Genomic DNA, 26,179 nt, shown 5'->3' with positions numbered 1-26,179 from the left:
TAACAATATATGCTCATGAATAGTTGTAAACAATTCATTTAGAATGTTACCTGTTTAATGACCAATATAATATATAAACTAATGTCATATGTAGTTCATCAGTCCTATTTTTTTTAAATACATCATATTCCTCTTGTAACTGTAGTTTAAAAGTTCATAGTATGATTTAAATGTTTTATATGAAAAAAGAAAATAAAGTAAAGTAAACTTGTGATGTTTGTGTTAAGGGTGTAATCGTACATTCATTCAAGAGAGTGGATCAATGATCATGTTAGTAGGTGAAATGTCTCTAATTAAGGAATTGATTTCAATATTGACATTGAATACCTTTTGATTTTGTTGTTATTAGCATACAATTTGACCATATCACCCTTGACGGATTTTAAAAAATTCAAATTGTTTTTAAGAATTATATAAAGTAGTAAAAAGTTAAAAACCGTCGCACCATTGACACGGGTTTAAAAAAGTATAATAAGTTAGAAATATATATGGTTGGTCCGTGAGTATAACATAATAAATCAGAAATATATATGTTTTTATTACAATCATTTAGCCCTCATTGCAGTGGCGGAGCTAGATGGGGCGTTGGGGGTACTACAGCATCCCCAAAAAATTGTTTTATGTATATAAAAAAATTTATTTGTAAACATGATCTATGTTATTGTACCCCCAGCTTAAGATATTGTACCATGTTTTTTAATGTCCGGGATATGATAACTACATAGAATATATATTGATAATGTTTGTACCCCATATCAAAATTCCTGGCTCCGCCACTGCCTCATTGATAATACCAAACATTGTAATGGATGGTGTCTTGCGGAGATATTGCAGAAGAAGATCATAAGAATCATGCAAAGAAAAAATAAAAGAAGGCTACCATTATCATATAATATTTGAATGAATTTATAAATGTAAGGATCAAAAGGTAATCTGGCATATCTTCATATTCACTATGCTATGCCTTAGAATATGAGCAAACTCCATTTCCTGCATATTTATAACAGTTTATTTCGATATAGTGAAATAAAACTTCACATAGTTTATAAGTTTAGAGTGTTTTAGTTGTTCGTTCAAATTCCCTTATTTGGTAAGAAGACCAAATACCCTTATTTGGTTATTCCTTCAAATTCCAAGGATGGAATTTTTCGAAGGATGAAGTTTGTGATATCTCAAATTAAAATAAATATATAAATATATGGTATAAATATATTATTATAATTATGATTAAGGAATTAATTAGGAGTAAATAGAGAAATTATGGAATTTTAATTCCAAAACTCATCATTAGAATCATAAATTTGGACTTTTTGGTTAACTAGAAAGGTTACAAACTTGAGCATTATAAAAGACACGAGAAATAGAGTGGAATACCTACAAAAATTGCAAAAAAGGTTGGAGAAACAAAATAGAAATCGGGGTTGAAGTTCGTGAAGGTTTCCGGAGCTATCTAGCAAATTAAGGTATGATTCTTTGATTTTAGTTTGGTATGGTCCTTAATTAGGCTTATATGTTCTCATTACGTGTTTAGGTTCTATATAGTGTCTGAGTTCGGCCAATCATATGATCTAATCGATGGAAATTTGAAATGATAAATATTCGATAAAAAAAAAAAGCTTAAGTGTATCATGATTTGAAATGATTTCTGAAAATTATTTATTGTTATATGTTAGTGAAAGGTGGAGAAAATAAATGATGATTTTATATAATTATTCAGGTTTAATTTGTATAACATATAGAGCTCTAGCAGTTCGATAATGGCAGAAAAGAAAAACAAAAAGAAACATGTAAAGAGGAAGATGTATTCGGATTTGTTTCTTTTATAAGTATATGAATTAAAAAAACAAAAATAAAAAGAAATAGAGACTGCCACCTCAATGGGAGTAGCATTTAAGAAAATAAAGTATCCAGAGCCTTGTTTCACATCTTTTACTAGACGCTAACTGAACTTTATAAAATTAGTCCCTAAAGTTTTGATAAATTGTTGGTTATAGTTTTAACAGTTTGCTAACTTTCATTAATATTAATATTATTATTATCTTTAAAATTATAAGTGTCCATGTTTTATTGATTTCACTTTTATATGAGTATTGATTTTAAAGAGAAACTATATGTTGGAAATGTAAGGATAAAAAAGAAGAAAAGACATATATATTTACACCAATTTCGAACTTTTTAATTAATGTAAATGAATAATTATTAGTTAGCCGAACAAGACACGTAGACAGTTGAACCAAAATAACTGTAACGTCCGTAGATCCAGGCTAGTCAATTTAGAGAAGATAAGCATCAAAATGACTTTTTGATGGAATATTATTTAGAATGACTAATCTTAAATAGGTTGTATTATATGTTACAAGCATTCCGTACATATAAAGAACACCGAAATCCGAGTTATAACGAAGAAGTTATCACCTATCGAAGTTTCGCGACAGAACCGGCACAACGTTGTGTAACGTAGGGGTGCAAACGAGCCAAGCTACTCGGGATCGGATCGTTAAAAGCTCGACTTGAAACCGATTTTAAACGATTCTGAGCCGAGCTCGAGCTTAATATTAAGCTCGTTTATTAAACGAGCTCGAGCTTGAGCCTATGTCACTAAGCTCGATTATGCTCGCGAGCATAAACGAAACTTTATATAAAATAATTTATTATGTTTTTTATATATTAAAATAAAAACATATTTGGGGATTAGGGATTTAGGGTATTAGTAAACGAGCTCAAACCGAGCTTAATCTTATTTAGGCACGTCGGACAAAAAACGAGTCGAGCCCGATCCCAAGTCGAGCTTGTATAATTATTTATGAGCTCGAGCCGAGCTCAGTATAAGAAGCTCGAATCGAGCCGAGCTCGAGCTCGAACCTCATAAAACTTAAACGAGCCTGACCAGGCTCGGGCTCGACTCGACTCGTTTGCACCCCTAGTGTCACGTACAAAGTGAATTTACGATAAAATGTTTTTTAGCCTTAGCGATCTAAACGAAAGTCGTAGAATACGTTAAACCGAGAGCGTGCATAAGAAGAACGTCTAAATCTGACTTCGTATGAGGAAGTTATGATTTTTCTAATTTCGACTTAGCAGTATACAACCCAAATCTCGAAATTGAGATCGAGTGATATTTTGCCGAAACAATCTAAACGAGAATCGAATATCTCATCGATAGTAGTCAAATGGTGAAAAGACAGACGAAAACAGACGTTAGATGAAGAAGTTATGAATTTCTAACGGAGTTTTCTTGTCCCGGCCTACTAAAAATAGTATAATAAAAATAAAGTCAAAATTAGTCGTGGATATAAAGTACGTCGAAAACGGAGCTCGTATGAGGAAGATATGAATTTCTGAAGTTTTTAAAATAATTAAAGTTTATAAATAAAATATAAATTCGGATAATACCGGCATTCGTGACGCGCCGATCCTATCTACCCGGTACGCCCAGCGTACCAGGAATACGCCCAACGTACGCATTAAAGAGGCATTACGCCCTGCGTAGATGGAAGTTACGCCCAACGTAACCCGATGACCAGCAGCCTATAAATAGAAGACGAGGGTTGCCGATCTTATTTGCTAATTTTCACTTCTCTCCCCCTTTTCTTTCTTCTTCTTGGCAATTTATACCGCCGAAGCCCCGGTATCAATTCCGACACCCGAAGCAAGTCCCGAAGATCCCAAGAATTAAAGTTTCCGAGCCGAAACTCTGCCCGCGAGAGGCCCGGTTTTCAAGGAAGCATCCTGGTTTCAACAAAGAATTCTACATTTAGAGCCGTAGTGTTGTCCGATCATCGTATTATCAAGTGAGTGTGTGGTTACTTTCTTCTAACACATAAATATGAAGTATTTGCTATGGAATACGTGCTATGTGTTTATATATTGTTTGTTTATTTAAGGTGGACGTGAAATGAATGTTTTATATAGGTTTTAAATGAGTTAACCTGTATTTGTATTTTAGATCTACAAATATGTTGGGTAGAACATGGGTAGATGGAATAATTGGTGTGTAATGAAAGATGGTATGAATGAACCATGGTGACTATGGAGTTAGCGCCTGTTAAAGTGAACCTTGGTGATTATGGAGTTAGCGCCTGTTAAAGTGAACCTTGGTGACTATGGCGCCTGTTAAGTGAACCTTGGTGACTATAGAGTTAGCGCCTATTAAAGTGAACATTGGTGACTATGGAGTTAGCGCATGTTAAGTGAACCTTGGTGACTATGAAGTTAGCGCCTGTTAAGTGAACCTTGGTGACTATGGAGTTAGTGCCTGTTAAGTGAACCTTGGTGACTATGAAGTTAGCGCCTGATAGCTATGGATTTAGTACCTGATAGATAAACTTTGGCAGCAATAGACTTTGTGTCAATTCCTTAGGTCAATTGTAACATCCCGGAATATCAAGAGTAGAGTCGAAGGGTTAAAAGTGTAATTGGGAAAGGGCTACTCAGCGAGTCCATAAGTGAACTTGGCGAGTAGGGTCGCGACTCTCGTCGCGTGTCAAGTGGCCAACTCGGCGAGTCGGCAGCTGGACTCGGCGAGTTGGTGCTGAGTGGAGAAAACCCTAATTTCGGAGGATGAGCCCTATATAAAGGACATTATACCCTCTCCCCAGCCTCCTTACCCTCCCTTGAAGTCCAGAAAACCCTAGAAACGCGATTGTGAAGGATTTTAGTGCATTTGAGCCTTGGAGAAGAGATTTTGGAGGAGATCTTAGAGAGTTAGGAGGCTTGGAGCAAGGGGCTTTGCTAAGATTCGGATTTCTTTGTTGTTGGGGCTTCCTTTTGAGGTATTATCTCGTTCTTGGGCTGCTATTCATCTAGATTCATCATTTTTGGGATGTGTGGGAGGTTTAGCTTGTGGTATCTTGAGTTTGAAGGATAGATCTGAGGTTGCTACCTCAGATCTGGAATGGAGAAGGTCTAGAGTGCATTAAAGTCCTTGTCCTTGAGTGTTTGGTGAAGCCATCTTGTCCCAAACCCTAGCCCTAGAGTGTAAAATGCCTAGATCTCTTTGGATTCACGTAAAGTTTGCCACTTTACGTGATGGATGGGTTGTAGAAGGGTAGATCTACGTTTTGGATCAATTGCATGGCCTGGAAGGCTTCTATATGGGATTAGATCTAGAGGCACTCGACGAGTCACAAAGGTGTACTCGGCGAGTTGCTTGAAGATGGACTGGAACTCGGCGAGTTGGAAGAACAACTCAGCGAGTAGGTTGAAGATAGCCTTGGACTCGACGAGTCTGTTCTTGGACTCGGCGAGTCTGGTCGTGAGGTCCAAGCTTCTTCTGGTTGAGCTGTGAATCAGTGAGTCAAGGGATGACTCGGTGAGGCGAGTGTGAAAGGACTCAGAGTTGCTGGACTCGGCGAGTCTCGGGGTGACTCGGCGAGTTGAGTCGCGGATTGGGGAAGTTTTGTGTATGGGGACTCGGCGATTCATCGGGTTGACTCGGCGAGTAGAGTCAGTCAGGGGTTGACTTTGACTTTGACTTTGACCAAGGGTTGACCAGTTGATTTCCAAGGGCATTTTGGTAATTGTTGGTATTTGTTTTGAGTTCAGTGTTTTGGTGGTTGACCAGTGGTGGAAATCATATCAGTGGTTGGAGCAGCTCGGGTTTATCGGTTCAGTCAGCAGTTGCGAGGTGAGTTATCCTCACTATATCAACAGGTTCTACGGCACCAAGGTCGGCCCTTTTATCGGATTGTGAACCGGGTATCGTTGTTATGTTATTGCTTTGCCATGTTGCATCCTGGTAGTTAGGATGGTATATGTTAGAGACTTGGTTAAGGTTGGAATCCTGGTATATAGGATGATGCTATGCTAGTGACCGGTTAGGTCGGTATCCTGGTTAAGATGATGTTATGCTATGTGATCTGTTAGATTGGTTTGATTGGATGTGATATGTTATATGATTGAATGTTTATGTGCACATGGTTGTTGGACTGGGGATGGGTTGAGGCGGGACCTGCTTTGTGTTGTAGGCCAACATACCCAGGGCGGACCGGTTACCCCGAAGGCCCAGCGAGCGGTCCGAATAGGTTGTAGGCCCCAAGAGGGAGGACCAGACGTGCCGAGGCTCGGAGAGTGGACCAGGCCGACTGAAGGCCCAGTGCGAGCGGACCAGTCATATTGTAGATTCAGAGAGTGGACCAGGTAGATTGAAGGCCCGGTGTGGGCGGACCAATCACACTGTAGACTCGATGTATGTGACTAGACTCGGAGGGTGGACCAGGTGAACTGTTGGCCGGTGCAGCGGACCAGTCACACAGTAGACCCGGAGTGCATGGCTGTTCTGTGTTCTGTTATGATATAGCATGTTATGCGTGTATGGTATATGTGGTTGGTATTTTGGGGATATCTCACTAAGCTTTCGGGCTTACAGTTGTGGTTTAATGTTTTTCAGGTTCTTCAGGAGACCGTGGCAAGGCAAAGGCGTGATCGTACCGCTCCTCATGATTATGTTTTGTGATGTGATTCTGGGAATACTCTAAATTAATTGTATTGAAAACCTTTTTGTAATAATTTAATGAAATCGGGTTGTTTTTGAAAAGTTTAAATTGGTTGGAATTTTTCGGTCGTTACATCAATCCTTAGGAACGAATGAAGGAAGGATAGTCGATTCTTAGGGTAAAACCTTAAGAAATAAAGAAGATAAAGGGGATGGGTAATTGGGTTGATTGTTTGAGGATTGAATATAATAAATATATTATTATGGGTTGAAAACCCTATATGCTCACCAGGCTCCCAAGCCTGACCCACTCAGTTTTCTTTGCATTACAGGTAATGGCACAAGACTATAAGTTGGTGGACTTGACGAGAGATTTTAGATTATAGATCAATAGTTATAAATAACTGTTGTAAGGTCTATTTTATATTGTTTATGCTTTTGGTCTGTATCGGAACATGACATCCCGAGATTTTGTTATTTAATGAAAATACATTTCTTTAAAGAAATGCTTTGATAAATTCTTATCATATTTTGTTTTGAGAACGAATTCTGCAACTCTTTTAATCAAAGGATTACTCTGATTTTATAAAACAAAGCATAAACAAATCGGTCTTTTCTGGCCGTGAAAATAGGGATATCACAGTTGGTATCAGAACATTAGTTTAAGCGAACTAGGAATTTGTAAGATTTTTGGACTTAAACTTAGGATGCTAAGCAATGATTGTGAGTTAAGTGTGTCTTTTATATTTTAATTAGTACACCTAAATTGACACAAGCACTAGTATATTTTAGGAATGATGCCTAAAATGCTATATGTTTGCCATATATGATATTATTTGTTCGGATCTATGGTTTGTTGCCAACCAGATCTGGAAACCTTATGTGTGTAGGATTCTAAGCGTATGACTATGATATTAGATCTAGCATGTAAACGTTTCGGAGTGATAAGGAGAATTTAAATGTCAAATCGTGAATGAGGATCTAAATTCACCATATTCGGCATGTAGATAAAAAATGTCGAGAACCCGCAGTGGAGTCGAGAATGCAAATGGGAACAGAAATCAACCACCAGGGATTGAACAGGTACCTATTGTAGCAGCTGCACCTGAGCCAATGACGATGGCTGGGGTACAAGAAATGATGCAGATGATGTTGGATCGTCAAATGGAGGAGACAAGACGATTACTCCAACATAATCAAGAGGAAGCTACAATACCGATTGAACAGCCCGAATTGAGCGAAAGGGCAGTCGGAAGGAAGAAAATTCAGTGGGATTATTGGTCAACAAAACCCGCCGTTAGTTAGTCAGAACAACCAGAATGGAGGAAACGATGGACGCGGATGCAAGTATAAAGATATCATGGCATCCAAACCACCGTGTCTATCTGGAAGCCCAACACCAGTAGAAGTTATGGATTGGAACTCCAAGATGGAGACAATGTTTGAAAGTTGCGAGTGTAGCAACAGGCAGAAAACCGCTCTTACATTTCCTCTGTTAAAATCTGGAGTGCTGAGCTGGTGGAAGCTGCTTGCCGGTTCACTACCTAAGGGAGAAGCTAGCAAGATGCTTTGGGAAGAGTTCGTGGTGCAACTGAAAATGCAATACTGCTCTGAGTAGGATCTTCTGGAAATCAACAATGAGTTCCAGAATCTGAAGAAGGGGAGATTGAGCATCACTGAATATGCTATAAGCTTTACGGAGAAGATGAAGCTTATTCCATACCTAATTCCAACTGAACTTTCCAATGTCAAAAAGTTTGCCAATGGATTACCAGCGGGCTTTGGTCCGATAGTCAAACAAGCAACCACTCTGAAAGTCGCCATCTGGGCAGCCAAGAATGTTAAGACCCAAATAAAAGAAAAGGGTCTGGAGAGAGCTGAAGTTGGAGAGAAAAGGAAACGTGAAGGATCTTCAATAATCAACAAAGAAAGCAAATTCTCGAAATTCGGGGGAAGATACGAAGCTAAGTGGTGTGAGAAGTGTAAAAAGAAATACTTCGGGAAATGTAGCGAGGATATGACTTGCTACAAATGTAGGAAGACAAGGCATTACGCCAACAAGTGCACACCTATCAAGAAGACGTGCTACAGATGTAACGAAGAAGGGCATATTTCTAAAGACTGCCCAAAGAAGAACACACCGCCACAGCCAAGGGCATTCCACATGATCCTCGACGAAGCAGAAAACAACGCGAAGAATCGTGGATGAAGACTTCATATTGATATATATAGTCTATATTAGGAAGTGTAGCCTATTAAGGGCGTAGTATAGGGTGAACTTGAACCTCTGTGTAATAGTTTCAAGAATTAATATAAACCCTGGTTTTGTTATTTGATGTGGTGAATGATTGTATGATTTATGAATGATGACTTGGTTGACTGCGAGACAATACTTGGGACGAGTATGAGTAGGTGTGAATGGTAGTAGAGGCCTATACTATCAGAAGCACAGGACTCGCACTTGGATCGAGGAAAGTCACAAGGTTACCAAGAAGCTAGTAATTGATTCCGTTTTATTCAAGTATGTCGTTACTATTGTTTCGGTAATGACTAGTAAGATGGTTGTTATTTCGACCCTAGTGATCATATCAAATTGAGTCCGACTACGATGAGTTTGTTACATGGTTCGGAGAACCAAGTTCGATGTAGCATTTGACTTAAGTCAGAAGATTGAAATCAATGCAACCAATTGTATCACGCTCGTTGTTAAAGAAGTTAGTAGCTAGAAATGCTACATGAAAAAATGTGATTATATCACATTAGAATATGAAGGAAGGTATATTCCATTCTGGAAATTTGACTCTAAGGGACTTGATTCTAAGCGTTGCATTATACGATGAGAAGTCATTAGAACACGACCCATCGGTCTATTACAATAGATAAAGGAAAGTATTTATCCTAAGAAGAAGAAGGAGTCCAGAATAAGGAATTATTTTGTAACTTGAAGGTTATGATTGAAAGTCCAACATAGTTCGACAAGAAGATGCAAGATTGAGCATCGCCTGCAATCAAGAAGCCCTAGAGTTAGATACTCTTTCGAAGAAACATAGAAGTTACGGTTATTACTTAGGATGGAAAGATAACGTATGGAATCATTATACAATCCCTATTTTTGTTGATGATTCCAGGACGTAATCATCCTGAGGGGGAGATAATTGTAACGCACGTAGATCCGGGCTAGTCAATTTAGAGAATATAAGCATCAAAATGACTTTTTGATGGAAGATTATTTAGAAGGACTAATCTTAACTAGGTTGTAGTATATGTTACAAGGATTCCGTACATATAAAGAACGCCGAAATTCGAGTTATAACAAAGAAATTATGACCTGTCGAAGTTTCGCGACAGAACCGGCACGACGTTGTGTAACGTAAAAAGTGAATTTACGATCAAATGCTTTTTAGCCTTAGCGATCTAAACGAAAGTCGTAGAGTACGTTAAACCGAGAGTGTGCATAAGAAGAACGTCTAAATCTGACTTCGTATGAGGAAGTTATGATTTTTCTAATTTCGACTTAGCGGTATACAACCCAAATCTCGAAATTGAGATCGAGTGATATTTTGCCGAAACAATCTAAACGAGAATCGAAGATCTCGTCGATAGTAGTCAAATGGTGAAAAGATAGACGAAAACGGACGTCGGATGAAGAAGTTATGAATTTCTAACGGAGTTTTCTTGTCCCAACCTACTAAAAATAATATAATAAACATAAAGTTGAAATTAGCCGACGGAGTCTAAAAGAAAGTTGTAGAGCATAGTCTCACCTACGCGTGGATATAAAGTACGTCGAAAACGGAGCTCGTATGAGGAAGATATGAATTTCTGAAGTTTTTAAAATAATTAAAGTTTATAAATAAAATATAAATTCGGATAATACCGGAATTCATGACGTGCCGATCCTATCTACCCGGTACGCCCAACGTACTAGGAGTATGCCCAAGGTACGCATTAAAGAGGCATTACGCCCCGTGTAGATGAAAGTTACGCCCAACGTAACCCTATGACCACCAGCCCATAAATATAAGACGAGGGTTGCCGATCTTATTTGCTAATTTTCACTTCTCTCCCCCTTTTCTTTCTTCTCCTTGGCAATTTATACCCCTGAAGCCCCGGTATCAATTCTGACACCCGAAGCAAGTCCCGAAGCCCCGAAAATCCCGAGAATTAAAGTTTCCGAGCTGAAACTCTGCCCGCGAGAGACCCGATTTTCAAGGAAGCATCCCAGTTTCAACAAAGAATTCTACTTTTAGAGCCGTAGTGCTGTCCGATCATCGTATTATCAAGTGAGTGTGTGGTTACTTTCTTCTAACACATAAATATGAAGTATTTGCTATGGAATACGTGCTATGTGTTTATATATTGTTTGTTTATTTAAGGTGGACGTGAAATGAATGTTTTATATAGGTTCTAAATGAGTTAACTTGTATTTGTATTTTAGATCTACAAATATGTTGGGTAGAAATGGGTAGATGGAATAATTGGTGTGTAATGAAAGATGGTATGAATGAACCATGGTGACTATGGAGTTAGCGCCTGTTAAAGTGAACCTTGGTGACTATGGAGTTAGTGCCTGTTTAGTGAACCCTGGTGACTATGGAGTTAGCGCCTGTTAAAGTGAACCTTGGTGACTATGGAGTTAGCGCATGTTAAGTGAACCTTGGTGACTATGTAGTTAGCGCCTGTTAACTGAACCTTGGTGACTATAGAGTTAGCGCCTGATAGCTATGGATTTAGTACCTGATAGATAAACTTTGGCAGCAATGAACTTTGTTTCAATCCTTAGGAACGAATGAAGGAAGGATAGTCGATTCTTAGGGTAAAACCTTAAGAAATAAAGAAGATAAAGGGGATGGGTAATTGGGTTGATTGTTTGAGGATTGAATATACTAAATATATTATTGTGGGTTGAAAACCCTATATGCTCACAAGGCTCCTAAGTCTGACCCACTCAGTTTTCTTTGCATTACAGGTAATGACACAAGGCTATAAGTTGGTGGACTTGACGAGAGATTTTGGATTATAGGTCAGTAGTTATAAATAACTGTTGTAAGGTCTATTTTATATTGTTTATGCTTTTGGTCCGTATCGGAACATGATATCCCGAGATTTTGTTATTTAATGAAAATACATTTCTTTAAAGAAATGCTTTGATAAATTCTTATCATATTTTGTCTTGGGAACAAATTCTGCAACTCTTTTAATCAAATGATTACTTTGATTTTATTAAATAAAGCATAAACAAATTGATATTTTTTGACCGTGAAAATGGGGATGTCACAATAACTCATATGATGTTTTTTAGGATTACAACCTTAGAAAATTTGTTGGTTGAATATAGGGTGCAGGTTAGTAACAAAGCTTCGGTTAGGACTTATCGGTTGCAAGAGAGGTTTTTGTGTTCTGTGGTTGCTCGCACATAAAAGTTTATCATGTGGTTTATATGCGTTTTTTTCATTATTTATTAACAATATGTTTTATGATAAGTATGGTTGTGTGCAAATGTTATTTTAAGTTGTTTATCGATGCTGCGTTTTTTTTGGGCGACATGTTTAGTGGGAACGGGTGGGTGTTTAATCGTCGTGAGCATGACGGATGTGTGTGATCGGCGGGGATGAGAATTGAGAATCATACTCATTTCCTTGGATATTTAAAATACTTGAGTACAATGGATAATGAGTTGTCTCAAGAAGAAGGGAAATTAACATTCAGTTCTTTCTCTGGATAATTAGTCATTCCCTTAAATTATGTTATCGAGTGATATGTTTTGTTATACAGTATGATTTATTGAACATATATGATAAAACTATTTTTTTAAGTGATGGACATATATGTGCAACACGAATTCACTAGGCCCTAGACTTACTTATTTAGAAACTTTAAATGTACGTAACTCAGGAAACTATTTAGCTAGTGGCAGAGGAAAGGACAAGGATGAGGATTAATTAAGAAGGCAACAAAGGAATTCCAAGAAGACGTAACACCCGAATTTGACTAGATATGTGCCCGTACAAAGCAGCGACGATAAATAGTTTTTTTGGCGGATATTTTTCTTACGGGAAAATAATTATTAGATTTTGTTATTAGTTATTATGTAATAAGAAAAATTATAATTTTTAATTAAAATATTTATGTTTAGAACTTATATTTATATTATATATTTATACATTTGATGTAAATTAATTATTATTTGTATGTAGTTTAAGAAATATAAATTAATTTATATTGATGGATTTAATATTTTAAATTTGTTATTTTGCTCTCAATTAATTTTTTAATAATCTTCCTTAATTCAAGTCTTCAAAATTTTGGTAAGTATTAATAGTTTTTTTTTTATGCATAATTGATTTGTACCAAAAAGTTTGTATTTTGTACATCTTAAAATTCAAGACTAATATGTTTTATATATAACATATGATATGATATGATATAGGAAAAGAAGTTGACAATTACAATTGTTTTTATGGTTTTCAAGTTAAAACTAACAACCAATTCTATTTCAAATTAAATTGCTTCAATTATTTTTATATCATGCTCAAAGTTATCATAATAATACTTATTTGTTATTTCTTGCATAACTATTACAAGATATTTGTGATATTAATATTCATTTACAAAATGATTATATTTTGTTTGTATTAAGACATACAGAACAAATTTTACATATAGTCAAACATATAATCTTCTTTCCTTAAAAGTTAAAACCATATTATTGACAATTTATAGGTATTGAAAATTAATTATCATATACTATCATTTACAGCTCTTTCTCAACTTTAGATTTAGATAATATAACATTCTTCTGCTTTTCATAAATTAAAGCATTCCTAAACTTAATTTTTAATATATTCTATAGTAAACATTTAAAAATATACACTTTCAAAAAATAAATTTTGTCTGTATATTTGGTAGGAAACATTCCACAGGAGGGGGGGGGGGGGGGGGGGGGGGGGGGGGGGTACACCATTTTTACTCTCAAAAATAGTTATTTAACTATAGTTTTGTAATGACTCCCACATACCTAAATTTACAACATAGTAAAAACAAAAAACAAAAGTATGAAACTTAAAATGCTATAAAATTAAACTTTTAATCTCAATATATATGAATTACAAAAGCTAGAAGTAGATTCAAACTGTGTCATTATTATATAAATTATAATTTGTCTAGTTGGGTTCAACGGTTGAAGGATAATAAAAACAAAAGGAGGATAGAATAGTCATATAAAGGGTGGGGACAGAAAAGGGAGGTTAACAAGAACACCAAAACAGAAGCATGGGGACCCATGGCGTGTGTCCGGTAGTCGTGGGTGTGTCGGACTACTTCCGTATACGGCCTAAGCCTTGCCCGCTCTTTCTTTCGGAACCAAGGGGCCGCCGTGGCAATCGGTTTTCGACCGCTGCAATTTTTTTGGTCAATGGGAATAATTACCATGTGAAATAATTTAAAAAAAAAAAAAAAAACTAGAAAATAAAGTTATTTATAAATCTACAGGAGTAAAATATAACGTTTTTGATATACTAAATAAGTTTGATATTATTTGACAAAATAAAAATGTTACTATACCAAAGTTATATCTAATTTGTTGTTTGTTGGACATGAATTAAGCTAAAAAATCACATTAACGTCTTCATAGTAACTTCTTCGTTGTTAACACTAGGTATGATTTTTTGGGCAAATTACTAATTTTAGTTGATTTCTTATTCTGGAAAATTACGATTTATTATTATTATAAGACGAATGCTAGCATGTATCATGTCAAAATAATAAAATTATTTAATTCAGATTTTGGTAAAAATATTTTGTTGAAATTATTATGTCGCTAATATTAACTATTAAATAATGTTATTTACCCTAAATTAATATATAAAAATGAAATTATTTGACAATTACTTGGCTTTCATTTGAATTGTTTTTTTAAAATAACTTTAGGAATGGAAAAAGAGTACATATTATGCTTGATTAATATTATTTTTAACGTTATTTAATTAATTTAGAAATTACTTAATTTCGACCATAATGATTATTTACAATATAAAACATTGTTTGTAAGATATAAGATAAGATAATGTAATTTATAATTTTGTATTATTTTTAACTATTGTTATTAATTAATTTAAAAATTATTTATTTGTAAAAAAATTAATTATTATAAAAATAAGGCTTTAGACATTTTTAGTTAATTACACAATTTAATTTTGGTTTTATATTTAAAACATTTAAACCCCTTTAACTCTTTAAAAACAAATTGTCATTGAATATTTTTTAAGTTTATTAAAAAAATAGTTTTAGGAATTTTAATTATTATGTTTGTTTTTTTTCCCGTAGGTCAAAACTATAATAATATGTTTTATTTTGTGATTAAAATGGGTTTCGAAGATTTTTGATAACAAAAAAACTATAAAATAGATATATACGATATATCTAGTACAATAATAGATATTATTATTATTATTATTATTATTATTATTATTATTATTATATGATAAGTTTTTTCTAATTTCATTTTCTCAAAAGATTAATTTTTTTTATTTCGTTTTCTCAAAGGATTTCGAAGTACATGATCGTTGTAATAATCAAGATTCTTATTACCTAAACTGGATTTACTTGTCGATTATTTATTAATTATTTAAGTATGAACGTATATCATTTACTATTATAACACGTTTTTAAAATCATGTTATCAAAATCTATTATTTAAGTACTTTATTATTTAAGTATGAATGTATAAGTATGAATATAAATTAATTGAAATACGTTCACTTTATATATAAGTATATAACCCACTCAAATACCTTGAACAACCAACTGACTTTTCTTAATCAAACTATCAAAAACTAGAATGAAATTAAAAAAAAATTAAAAATAAAAAAAATAATAAATAAAAAAAGATTATGGTGAACGTGGATTTTTAACCCAATCCCATCAAGAAATCTTAAAATTACTAATGTCTACACTTAGTCCCTAAACAAGAAAACGCCATAGCGCCATCCGGATAAAAACCAGAATCCTTCTTGATTTGCTTCTCTTTAAAAATATGATTATTCTCATACAATTTCGTTTTGGCCGAAATCAAATAAAAAGTAAAAACTATCTGCCCGATCAAGCCTAGTCCTCAAATCATCATGACTCCGTAATGACTCCCCGACCATAAGGCAACCTTTGATCAAATTTCTTTGGCTACTTCGCATTCAATAAACTGATTTCACCTCTCCACATCGTACTCACAAATAGGGCATAATGAATATTGTAAATCAATAACCATCATTTTATTCAGATTAATTCGAGTAGTGTGGACAATTTTGGTGATCAAGTTATGATAATGCAATTGGTGCCGGAGAAGTGAAATTATGTAAATCAGAGAATATCATTTATCTTCCACGTCTTCAAGATTAACATTATCAATAATTGCCATTAATTAATTCAAGTACCCTCCATTAAAAATCAATTGCATTAATCAATTCCACAAGATTAGAGACAATTGTAAGCTCCTTCTCCGTGCTTATCTAAATGATGGGACTATCATTGGGGATTCAAAGGAGGTGGCTAGAGTGTTGAACATAATTCGGTTGCATGGTCCAGGTTTGGGTCTTGAGTTAAACATCAAGAAAACGAAGATTTTTTGGCCCTCAGGTGGTGGTAGGAAGCTTCGTGCCGATTTATTCCCAACGGATATAGGGAGGCCTTCTTTGGGGGTGAAGCTCCTTGGGGGGGGGGGGGGGGGGGGGGGCTGTTAGTAGAGACGCGGGGTTTATTAGCTGGCTGACCATGAAGAGAGCGGTCAATGTTGTTGATTTGATGGGCCTTCTTCCACAACTATGTGACCAGTAGAGTGAGCTCCTTTTGCTTCGATCATGTATGAGTATTGCAAAACTTTTCTTTGGTTTAAGGACATGCCAACCGGTACACATAGAATAGGCAGCGTTATTCTTTGACAAAGGATTGCGCAGGTCTATCGAGGATATGGTGGTATGTGGAGGCCCCTTCTTTGGAGACATTCAGTGGCGCTTGGCTTCCTTACCTATTCGTTTCGATGGTTTGGGTTTGTATTCGGCCTATGAGGTTTCCTCCTACGCATTTGTAGCCTCGAGGGCCCAATCTTGGGCATTACAAGACCACATCTTACGTGACAGTGACATATGTGGTATGGACTCGGATTACCTATGTGCTATGACTCGTTTTCGCGATACGATTCCGAGATTTGAATGTAGCGGTTTCACTAATAAGGACACCGCCCCCTGAAACCCAATAAGCTTTGGCGTGTGCCCTGTTTAGCAAAATCGTCCAAGATATGGAAGTCGACTTCGACATGACTGTGAGACAGGAAATAGTCTTTCAGTGTCTGCGGGCGCCTCATGCTCAGGATTTTCTGCTAACTATCCCTATTGATGGTCTTGGGCAGCATATGTCTCCTGTGGAGTACCGAACTATCCTTCGTTACCGCTTCATGATTCTCATATTCCCAATTGACGAGATATGCCCAGTTTGTGGCAAGGCATGTTTGGATACCTTTGGGGAACACACGATTAATTGTAGAGAGCTCCCTGGTTTCAAGTATAGACATGATGTGGTTCAGGATGTTCTCTTTGATGCTTGTCGACGTGCTGGTATTTCTGTGAAGAAAGAAGCGTCAGTGAACTTTTTGACGGACCCGCATGATGACAGGTCCACACTTAGACCGACTGACATTTTGGTATTTGGATGGATAGGAGGGAAGCATGCGTGTGTGGATCTTACTGAGGTCTTTCCTTTCATTGGTTTGGGGAGCATGAGTTTCACAGCTGGGCATGCCGCTTTGAAAGCCACTGCGTGCAAAGTGGTAAAGCACGAGAATGCATGTAGAGAAAATCAACATGTGTTTGTTCTTTTTGCATTCGATACATTTGGTTTTCTCGCACCAGAGGCGGTGGAGCTCCTTAATAGAGTCCAACGGGTCATGCATTCTAATGTCATATCTCCTAGATCCATAAATGTTGTTTTCAAAAAAATTGATTTTGTCATTCAGAAAGGGCTAACGGCGCAGCTTGTTGTCTGTTTGCCTTCAATCGATATGTATTGAACTATAATATATATATTATTTCTTATTATATCAAAAAAAAAATCTTTTGTTTTCTAATAAAAACTTACTTCAATCTCCTCGGCGAGTCCTCCTAACAATAAATCATTCCATATTAAGATTGTGATAACCCATATTGTCTATAGCTTTGACCAAATTCACCCACAAAAAGAACTAAAGCGAATTTGGCAAAAAATACGAAAATCACCCAAAGATCAACGGACAGCGTGAATAACCTATACACAAACATACTCAATTTCATCTAGATTTCCAAATCATTTTGATTTGATAATATGCATGATAAAATCTAGTTTAAGATTGTTTTTTACTAGTTGCAATTTTCATTTCCTTGTTATCTTGATTTTAAAATTGCGGTTGAAAATTGAGATATTCAATTCCATTTAGAAATTAATAATTTTATAATAAATTATAGAATTACTCATTTTATAGTCCATATATTATCTAAAACGCACCATTTTACCCTTGATCAAGAAAATATACACTGCGTATAAATGAACTCGTGATTTTGTGAGCGGGCATGGGCCCACAAAACTCCTTTCATCTTTTCTATTCGTCATTTAACCTACCACTTCTCTTCACCAAATAGATTATAGTTCACAATGAAACAAATATTGCAAATCGATTATATCATTCAATTCTCATATCCACCAAGTCGATTCTATAAGAACTACAATAAGAATCTTTCGCTTTCAATTTTAATACTGTTATAATTTATTTTACAAAACTAATCTATAACTAAAAAATGGATGTATTGCATCATTTTCAAGATCATCCAAGTTAAAGAAAACCGTAGGACATATGACTTTTATAGAAACAAAAATCTCTCAAAAACATACTCTGCGAAAAAGAAGTCACTCTGAGAAAAAAATCAAAAGTTTAATATATTTACGTAGGTCAAAATTAGCGAGTCTTTTTGTAACAAAACAATTTTTATGTTGGAAAAATTAACGTATGAACTTAAAGACTTTTTTAGTAATTTAGATATCCATTTTATTATTAAAAACAATCACATAATTGAAACAGTTCAAAATTATAATATAAATATAATATAACGTATTTTTTTTTTATTTTTTTGTGATAGCGAAAGATGGGGAATGGGATCAAGAGGGGTAACTGTCAAAGCCATAATTGAAACACATGCAGCCACGTGATGTACGATATGGTACAACTCTATCCTTTTTATTTTGTATTAATTTAATATTTTTAATTCTTATTATTGTCTTAAAAAGAAAGCTAGAGCCTAGTGGGAGAACCTCACGAATCGAATACCACATGTATATGTTAGAGCTTTTAATTATTTTTTAGTTTTTGAAATAATGGTTCTTTAGTCATTATCTGAAAATAATTATCCAATATAATAATCAAGATACGTAGATGTATTTACGAGTGTTTGAATGTGACAATGTGTAGTTTGAGGATTGTTGTGTGATATTGAATAATGAAAATAAGAGCAAACTGTAAAATAGCCAATGTAGTTGTTTTTTTTTTTTTTTTTTTTGGTTTCAATTATTATTGTTATTATTTTTCTAAAATACGTGTACAGATTTGTTGCGATTTTTACGACTTTGAATAATCTTTTTATTATTAACGAAAATGGCGATATATATTTGATAATTATTTTTAACGACTTAATCCTTTTTTAAGAAATTGCCAAAATAACCACTTGATTCGAAACTTTGAAAGTTTGGAAGTAATTATTATTATGGATTTAATTTAATATCATTCTGATTACCTCTCGATCAAGATTATATACATATATAAACACAAATATAGGCATGAGCCTTAGTCTAAATACAAGAGTGGGCTAATGTACAAATATACATACTAATAATACCACATCCCCGCAGTTTTATCGATAATAGTTTGTAGACGATCAAACCGGTTCGGAAGTCTAAAAATAATGAGTGGCCACACGTCGACATATTGCGAGTGGAAGCTAGTGTGAATTTTCTCACGTTTCATTATGTTGTAACAAGAACGCAACTTACCACAAAGGGGGGGGGGGGGGGGGGGGGAAATGCCACATCGGCCCTCCACACTGTTTACCTACCCATACCGACGAGTCAAACAAAAATAAATGACAAAGTAGAAACACCAATAACATTATTGTTACAGCAACTTTTTCATATTATTTATTATGTATAAATTGTTAATTTGTAAAGTTACAACAGTTATAAGTAGGGATGTCAAAAAAACTTGAACCCGATTAACCCGACTCGACCCGAATCCGAATAAGGTACTTAGGGTCGGATTTAATAGGGTCAAAATTCTAAATCGGGTCATTCGGGTTAACCCGCCATACCCGAATTGCATTTAGGGTCGGGTTTATGGTTGATTTTTTTTTAAAAATCGGGTTGCGGGTTAACCCGATTAACCCGAATAAGGGGCATACTATAATTTTTTTACATATTATATCCCCAGATATGAAGTACGAACACATCTTCTTTGAAATAAGAAAATTATTATGCATATATGTTTGGCTTATTTGACATTTACTAATCTTAGGTTATATTTTCTAGAACGATACATATCGGATCTTTTCATATTAAGGTGTATTAAAAGGTAAATTATATTGGTTTAATAAAATAAACATATATAAGGAATTAATTGATAGTTATACTAAAGGTAACAAAAATTTGTATACGTAAGTTAAGCAAGTTTATGAACCCAAGGTTTTGTAGTTTTTAAATTCATTGCATTGCATGTACAAAGAGTTTACTTTTTAAAACGTTATATTTTAGGTCCTTATATTTATAAGTTATTTATTAAAATAAACAAATATTATTTTATTTCTATTTAAACCCGATTAACCCGACTAACTCAACCCGATTAACCCGAACCTTAATAGGGTCGGGTTTAGGGTCAAATTTTTTTAAAGAAAAAACCAGTTTAACCCGACCCGTTTAACCCGAAACCCGATCGGGTTGACCCGATTAACAACCCTAGTTATAAGAGTAGTCAACTATTATGTTTCGACCTTTTTTTGACACATCATATATACAAACCAAATATCATCACACCTCTATCAAAAGTACCATTTTTTAAATTGTATAAGTACGTAAAAAACCGATATATTATATTTAATATTTACTCATATAATAATATTTTATCATATTTATAGAGGATTTTGGACAACTGCTGCAATCAAAACATCACATTTGTGTATTAAATTTGCAAGAGGACTAAACTAATGAATAAAGGTTTCACACGGATTCGAGCAATAATTTCAAATAATTTGGATGATAACAAATCACATATGAAAGAAAAGATTCTATATAGTTACAATTTGTAGTTAAATAATATATCAATAATTAAAACAAAATCCACGTTTTTGTAAACCACTTCACAAATTCGAAAAAAAAAACTCTTATTGCTTAAAACATCACATATGTGTATTTTAAATTTGCAAGAGGACTAAACAAATCAACAAAGGTTTCACACGGACTCGAACAATAATTTCAACAGGGCCGGTCCAGACGGTGGGCAACCCGAGCGACCGTCCAGGACCCACGTCTCCAGGGGCCCAAAATTTGTGGGCTATGTAGTGTATACATATAAAAAAATTATTACCTAAATGATTTTGAGGGTCGTTTCAAACTCAAACGATAAACAATTTGACTTGCTTATTATTGCTAATTGAACATGTGTAAATGATATTTTTTTAATCTATATTATATTTGCCTTTGAGGGGCCATTTTTTTATTTTCGCCCTGGGCCCCATACATGTTTGGACCGGCCCTAAATTTCAAATAATTTGGATGATAACAAATCAAATACGAAAGAAAAGATTCTATATAGTTACGATTTGTAATTGAATAATATATCAATAATTAAAAAAAATCCACGTTTTTGTAGACCACTTCACAAATTCGAAAAAAAAAACCTCTTATTGCATAAAACCAAGTAAACTTTGGGTTATATTTTATTTAACAAATAAAACTAAAAAAAAAAGGTAATTGTTCAAATAATGATTTTTATAAGTAAACTTTGGGTTATAGTTTGAACATATGCTAGAAATATAAATTTTTTATTCATTATTTATCCGATATTTTATTTTCACATATTTAGAAAAGAGGATGATAAAATGTAAAAATAATGAATAATGATGGTGTGGTCCAAAAAAATATTAGAGAATATTTGTCCCTGCAACGTTCAATCCATTCAAATATATATTTTTTTCTTATCTCAAATATGTCAAGTCATGTTCATTGCTAGAACATGGCCGATGAGGGGATCACCATGTGCATGATAATATGTTATTTGGTTGGTGTGGAAATATAAATGTTAATTGGTTAGTGTAGGAATATAATAATATAAAAAATGGACATAAGTATTTAATTTGATTTTCAGATTTTAGTTATCATGATCCACAAGTTACTAACAGTTAAAACTTCTACAACTGTATCAAAAGTGGCAGGATTACAATTCAAGACCGCTACGACAACCGACAAGATTCACCAAACCTAATGAAGACGGCGACAATTAAGCTTCATAAAGTCCAACGAAGACACAGTCGATTATAACACGTCAATAAATATCGTGTTTCTAAAGAAAATTGAGTTTCATAATTTTTTTTTTCTTTTTGTATTTTAAAATCATATAATTTTTTTTTCTTTTTGTATTTTAAAATCAAATAAAATTGTTCCACAATAACTTTTTATACAAGAATTAGTCGAGGACCGATTAGGTCAGTTACCAATTTTTGAGAGAATCTTTAGGCTCGAGACTGGTTTTGCCTGGACCGGTTAAAGCCTGATTTTGTATATCTCTAACTCAAATGGGTTCAACCTCTCATCAGGCCCATATTGAGGCCCATAATGATGCTTTCATGGTGTTAAACCTAGAGGTAGAGATGCACAAACCCAGGATCCGATCCGGTCAACAATCCGATCCGGTAAAATCCGATCCAAATCCGGTCAAAATCCGATCCGAATCTGGTCAATAGTCCGAATCCAATTTGAAACCGGTTTGATCCGGATTTTTTAAGCTTTTACCAGATTTTTCAACGGCTTAAGAACCGGGTTTTGTAGAATCCGGTTTGTGATCCGGGGGTAAATCCGATTTTGAGTCCGTAAAGTCAAACCGGTTTGAATCCGGTCACCGGTTTAATCCGATCCGGTTTGGTCAAAACGGTTTTGACCGAAACCGGTTTTCGGATCGGATCGGTTTAATTTCGTGGATCCGGTTTGGCCACCTCTAATATTTAATTCGATCCGAACTTTGAAAATCGATTCGGTTTATCCTCATGGAAAACAAACCGGTTTTTGACAAAACTGGATCAGTATGAAACCGATTTTTAATATAAAAAGATTCGATAATTTCTATCCGATTTATGACAGTTATTGGAGCTTAGTTTTTGCAAAACCAGTTTGGACAACTCATAGCTTCACCACTTTACCGGATTTGATTGTGTTTTCATAATTTCTCTTTTAACAAAATTCGCAAAATTCACACTGTAGTTCAAATATGGGCCAATAAGGAAACACATCATAAAGTGTTTTTCGGCCATTCAATCTTGTTAAAAAGGTCAAAACAATATTTTTCTACTTTTAATTAAAAAATACATACATTCATTATTTTTTTTGGCTATTTGTGATCAATTAAGTTTTCTAGGTAACCAGTTTTTTGCCCACTTCTAGTAAAAAAAAAGATGTTTACAAACAAGTCTATTCATTTCAAACAAGTTTCCTCCAAAAGTGATTTCTTGTTAATACATATATGTAATATATATTTGCAGTTTCTAACCACCTACATTGTTAATGACCCAATCTTTAAGAATCAACTTATTAGCAAGAGTTATCATTCCGATTCCGATTCCGACTATCATCAGACGACACACCTCCATTTTCTGCTGTTTCCAACGCGCTATCGGAACCGGAATCCGCGTTTCCCATGCGAATCGGTCTCAAAAAACCCTGCATTCGCAACAAATAACTCTGGCTAGACGGCTCACTCCTCCTCATGTAACGGGTGGTTGCAACAGTTGAGCCATCGGGGTCAGCAGGGATGGTGGGAAGGGCATTTAGGTCAAGATTTGGAAATACAGAAGATCTGCATCGAGGGCATTTCACATTTAATCTAAGCCATTCATCAATGCATCCCACATGGAAGTTATGAGCACACGGAAGCCCACGCACCTGATAATCCCATTGTTACATATTATTATCATTAGTAAAAATAATAATAATAATAAAGAAATCGTACGTTCCTATTATGGTTGAAGAAATGTAAGATTACCTCGTTGCCTACATGGAACTCTTCCAAACAAATTGGACACTCGCTACAATCGGTTGGAACGGCTTTCAGCATGAACTTTGGAAGTTCTTGGATTAGTGCTTCCACTGCTTCTCTCTAATTTCCCAAATTACAAAGTTTTCAGACCCAGTAAGAGACATATCAGAGGCTATAGTACATATTCAAAGACTTCTGATTGTGGTATCAAACAGTCTGAATCAGACCCAATAAGAGGCATATCAATTTATTATTACCTGGGGTTCAGTCAAGTAAAGTCCCGGATGATATGAAGTTGCATCTTGACCCATACCTCTCATTTCTTGGCCAGCAGCAGTTTCAAATGCCCAATCAGGTACACGTATCATATCAACCAAAACCTACAACACAGAGTCGGTGAAATTTTTCTTTCTTTTATCTTCATAAATCTTGAGTGAGCTTAAAAAATGAAGTGAAAATGATTGATATATAAAGGGTACATGTACATGTACATGTACGTACCCCGTATTCTGAAAGAGGAATCCCTTGTTGAGCACGTAGAGAATGAGCTTGTCTTCTTCTTAACCACTGAAGAATAGATGGATTTTAAAGGATTATCAAACTAAAAGGCTAAAATCAAAGTCTTTGAATTATTTTATAAATCATACTGTTTTCATAGATATTCCAGCAAGGCAGATGAGTCCACAGTAGCTGAAAAGCAACCATATAAGGAAACCCCATTTCTGACCTTCTTCAGGCAACTGTAATGATGATTTGCACAATATCTTTTCATCAAAGCTTTTCACTTAAAGTAATAGTTGAAGAAAATAAAAGATTATACATACACAGTCCCTTGCACTGCTGAACCATAGAGATCCAATAATGGTCCATGCCCAGAGGAAAGGATAAAGCAATACACAAAGAATGGAGAGAACCACCACTCTTCCACAAAAACGAGCATCTCTCTGTTGTCGCCCAAAATCCCTATGTCATTTGATTTGAAATAGAAACTATGAGCTATGAAGCTATTAGCAATTTGAAGATATGATCAAGAACAACTTACAATCCCAATCCTGAAGCAAGTCCATTGTCTACAAACATCAACAGACGGAATACAAAAACAGTAGAGTAATCGACCTATTTCAAACAAGGACAGCATGAATGAATTGGGCTAAGATAGAATTAATTCGAAAAAGGGGGAAGATCGAGAGTTTTTAATTTGGTAATCACGTACCACAATCCATATGTGCAATGGGTGCGTACAGAGATGGTAATGGTTCCAATTGATCGCAATGATAATTCTAATAGTTACAATCGTCAAGGATCAACAAATGAAAACGAAAACGAGTATAAAAAAGGAAAAGGTTATATGTCGCGAAAGGATACATGCTAGTGGCAAGCATCGCTAGGAAAAACCCATCATACCTGCAAATTTCGGAGTTAGAACTCATAGAAATCAGGAATTTTACAAAAAAAAAATGATGAATTTTGAAAGTAAAGTATGCGAAGATAGGTTATGAAAACGAACCACTTAAAATCTGCGCCCCTGAGAGTCATTCTGAAGACGAATCAAGTTACAAAACCCTAGCTTTTACTTCAGTACTAACTGAACTATAATTTGTTGACGTAAAAGCTTCAAATCCGAGGATGAAAAAGGCACGATTTCACCCGATTTTGGAAGAATGGAGACTGAGAAAGGAGTAAAGCAAAAGCCGTAGATGCCAGTGCCACGATGTTTGAGAGAAATGTTGAGATGAAATTGCGAAGAAGTTAACGGATTTTGGATGACATAAAGTAACGGAGGGTTATGAGCAACACCTCGAAGGCAATTTCTGGGAAGATGTTAAGGGCTAAAAGCAAGAAAGTAAAGTTCGGTGGCTAATAGGAAAAGAAATAATTTTGAGAGATAGTTGGTTTTTTATTCTTAAAGTAAAGTTCAAGAGCAATTTATATTAAAAAAACAAAACGTAAATTTGTTTTGGACTTTGGAATTTAAAAAGCCTTTTTGGTTAAAACTTAAAAGTCAAAACCTAAATGTCAAAACCTAAATCTGTCTCAGATTTTTAAAATTAAAAAAAAAAAAAAAAAAGACTCTCGTAATATGGAAATCAATTTTATTTTTTATTTTTGCAGTTTATATTTAATCATTAATTTATTTTTGTAGTTTATGTATTATTGAATTTGTTAAAATTGTTAAAAAAAAAAGAGTAAATATGACTAGATATATTGGGTTTTGCAAGTTTTCAACGTATTTTTCAGCCAAATATGAGTTCTTTAATCATCTTTGAATTTTCCGATTATCTTCTTCAGTCATCTTTAAGTGTTCTTCATCATCTTCATCATGGTCATTGTGTTGATGTCCTAGAAACGAGAAACATTATTGTGTTCTTTTCTTCTTAGGTCGTGTTTGTCTCCTTAAAAAACTCATTATATTCATAAGTCATGCTTGTTTAACCAAAAAA

The 26,179-nt window shown here is 34.8% G+C and overlaps 1 protein-coding gene across 1 annotated transcript; it reads right to left on the bottom strand.

Moving 5' to 3' along the window:
• Positions 1-23,160: 23,160 nt before the first annotated feature.
• Positions 23,161-25,594, bottom strand: LOC111891676 (E3 ubiquitin-protein ligase SIS3). Its single transcript, XM_023887740.3, has 10 exons — positions 25,246-25,594; positions 25,104-25,142; positions 24,952-25,018; positions 24,781-24,854; positions 24,563-24,701; positions 24,386-24,478; positions 24,240-24,305; positions 23,996-24,118; positions 23,745-23,858; positions 23,161-23,644 (listed from the first exon to the last, which is right to left on the bottom strand). The coding sequence occupies exons 1-10, from the start codon at positions 25,272-25,274 to the stop codon at positions 23,294-23,296; spliced, it is 1,095 nt and encodes a 364-aa protein (XP_023743508.1). The 5' UTR covers positions 25,275-25,594; the 3' UTR covers positions 23,161-23,293.
• Positions 25,595-26,179: the final 585 nt, after the last annotated feature.

The sequence above is a fragment of the Lactuca sativa genome, chromosome 4 (assembly GCF_002870075.4).
Source record: "Lactuca sativa cultivar Salinas chromosome 4, Lsat_Salinas_v11, whole genome shotgun sequence".
In the NCBI taxonomy this organism is placed as follows: Eukaryota; Viridiplantae; Streptophyta; class Magnoliopsida; order Asterales; family Asteraceae; genus Lactuca; species Lactuca sativa.
Note: the sequence above shows the minus strand (reverse complement) of the source record. Positions and strands in the feature narration are given on the sequence as shown.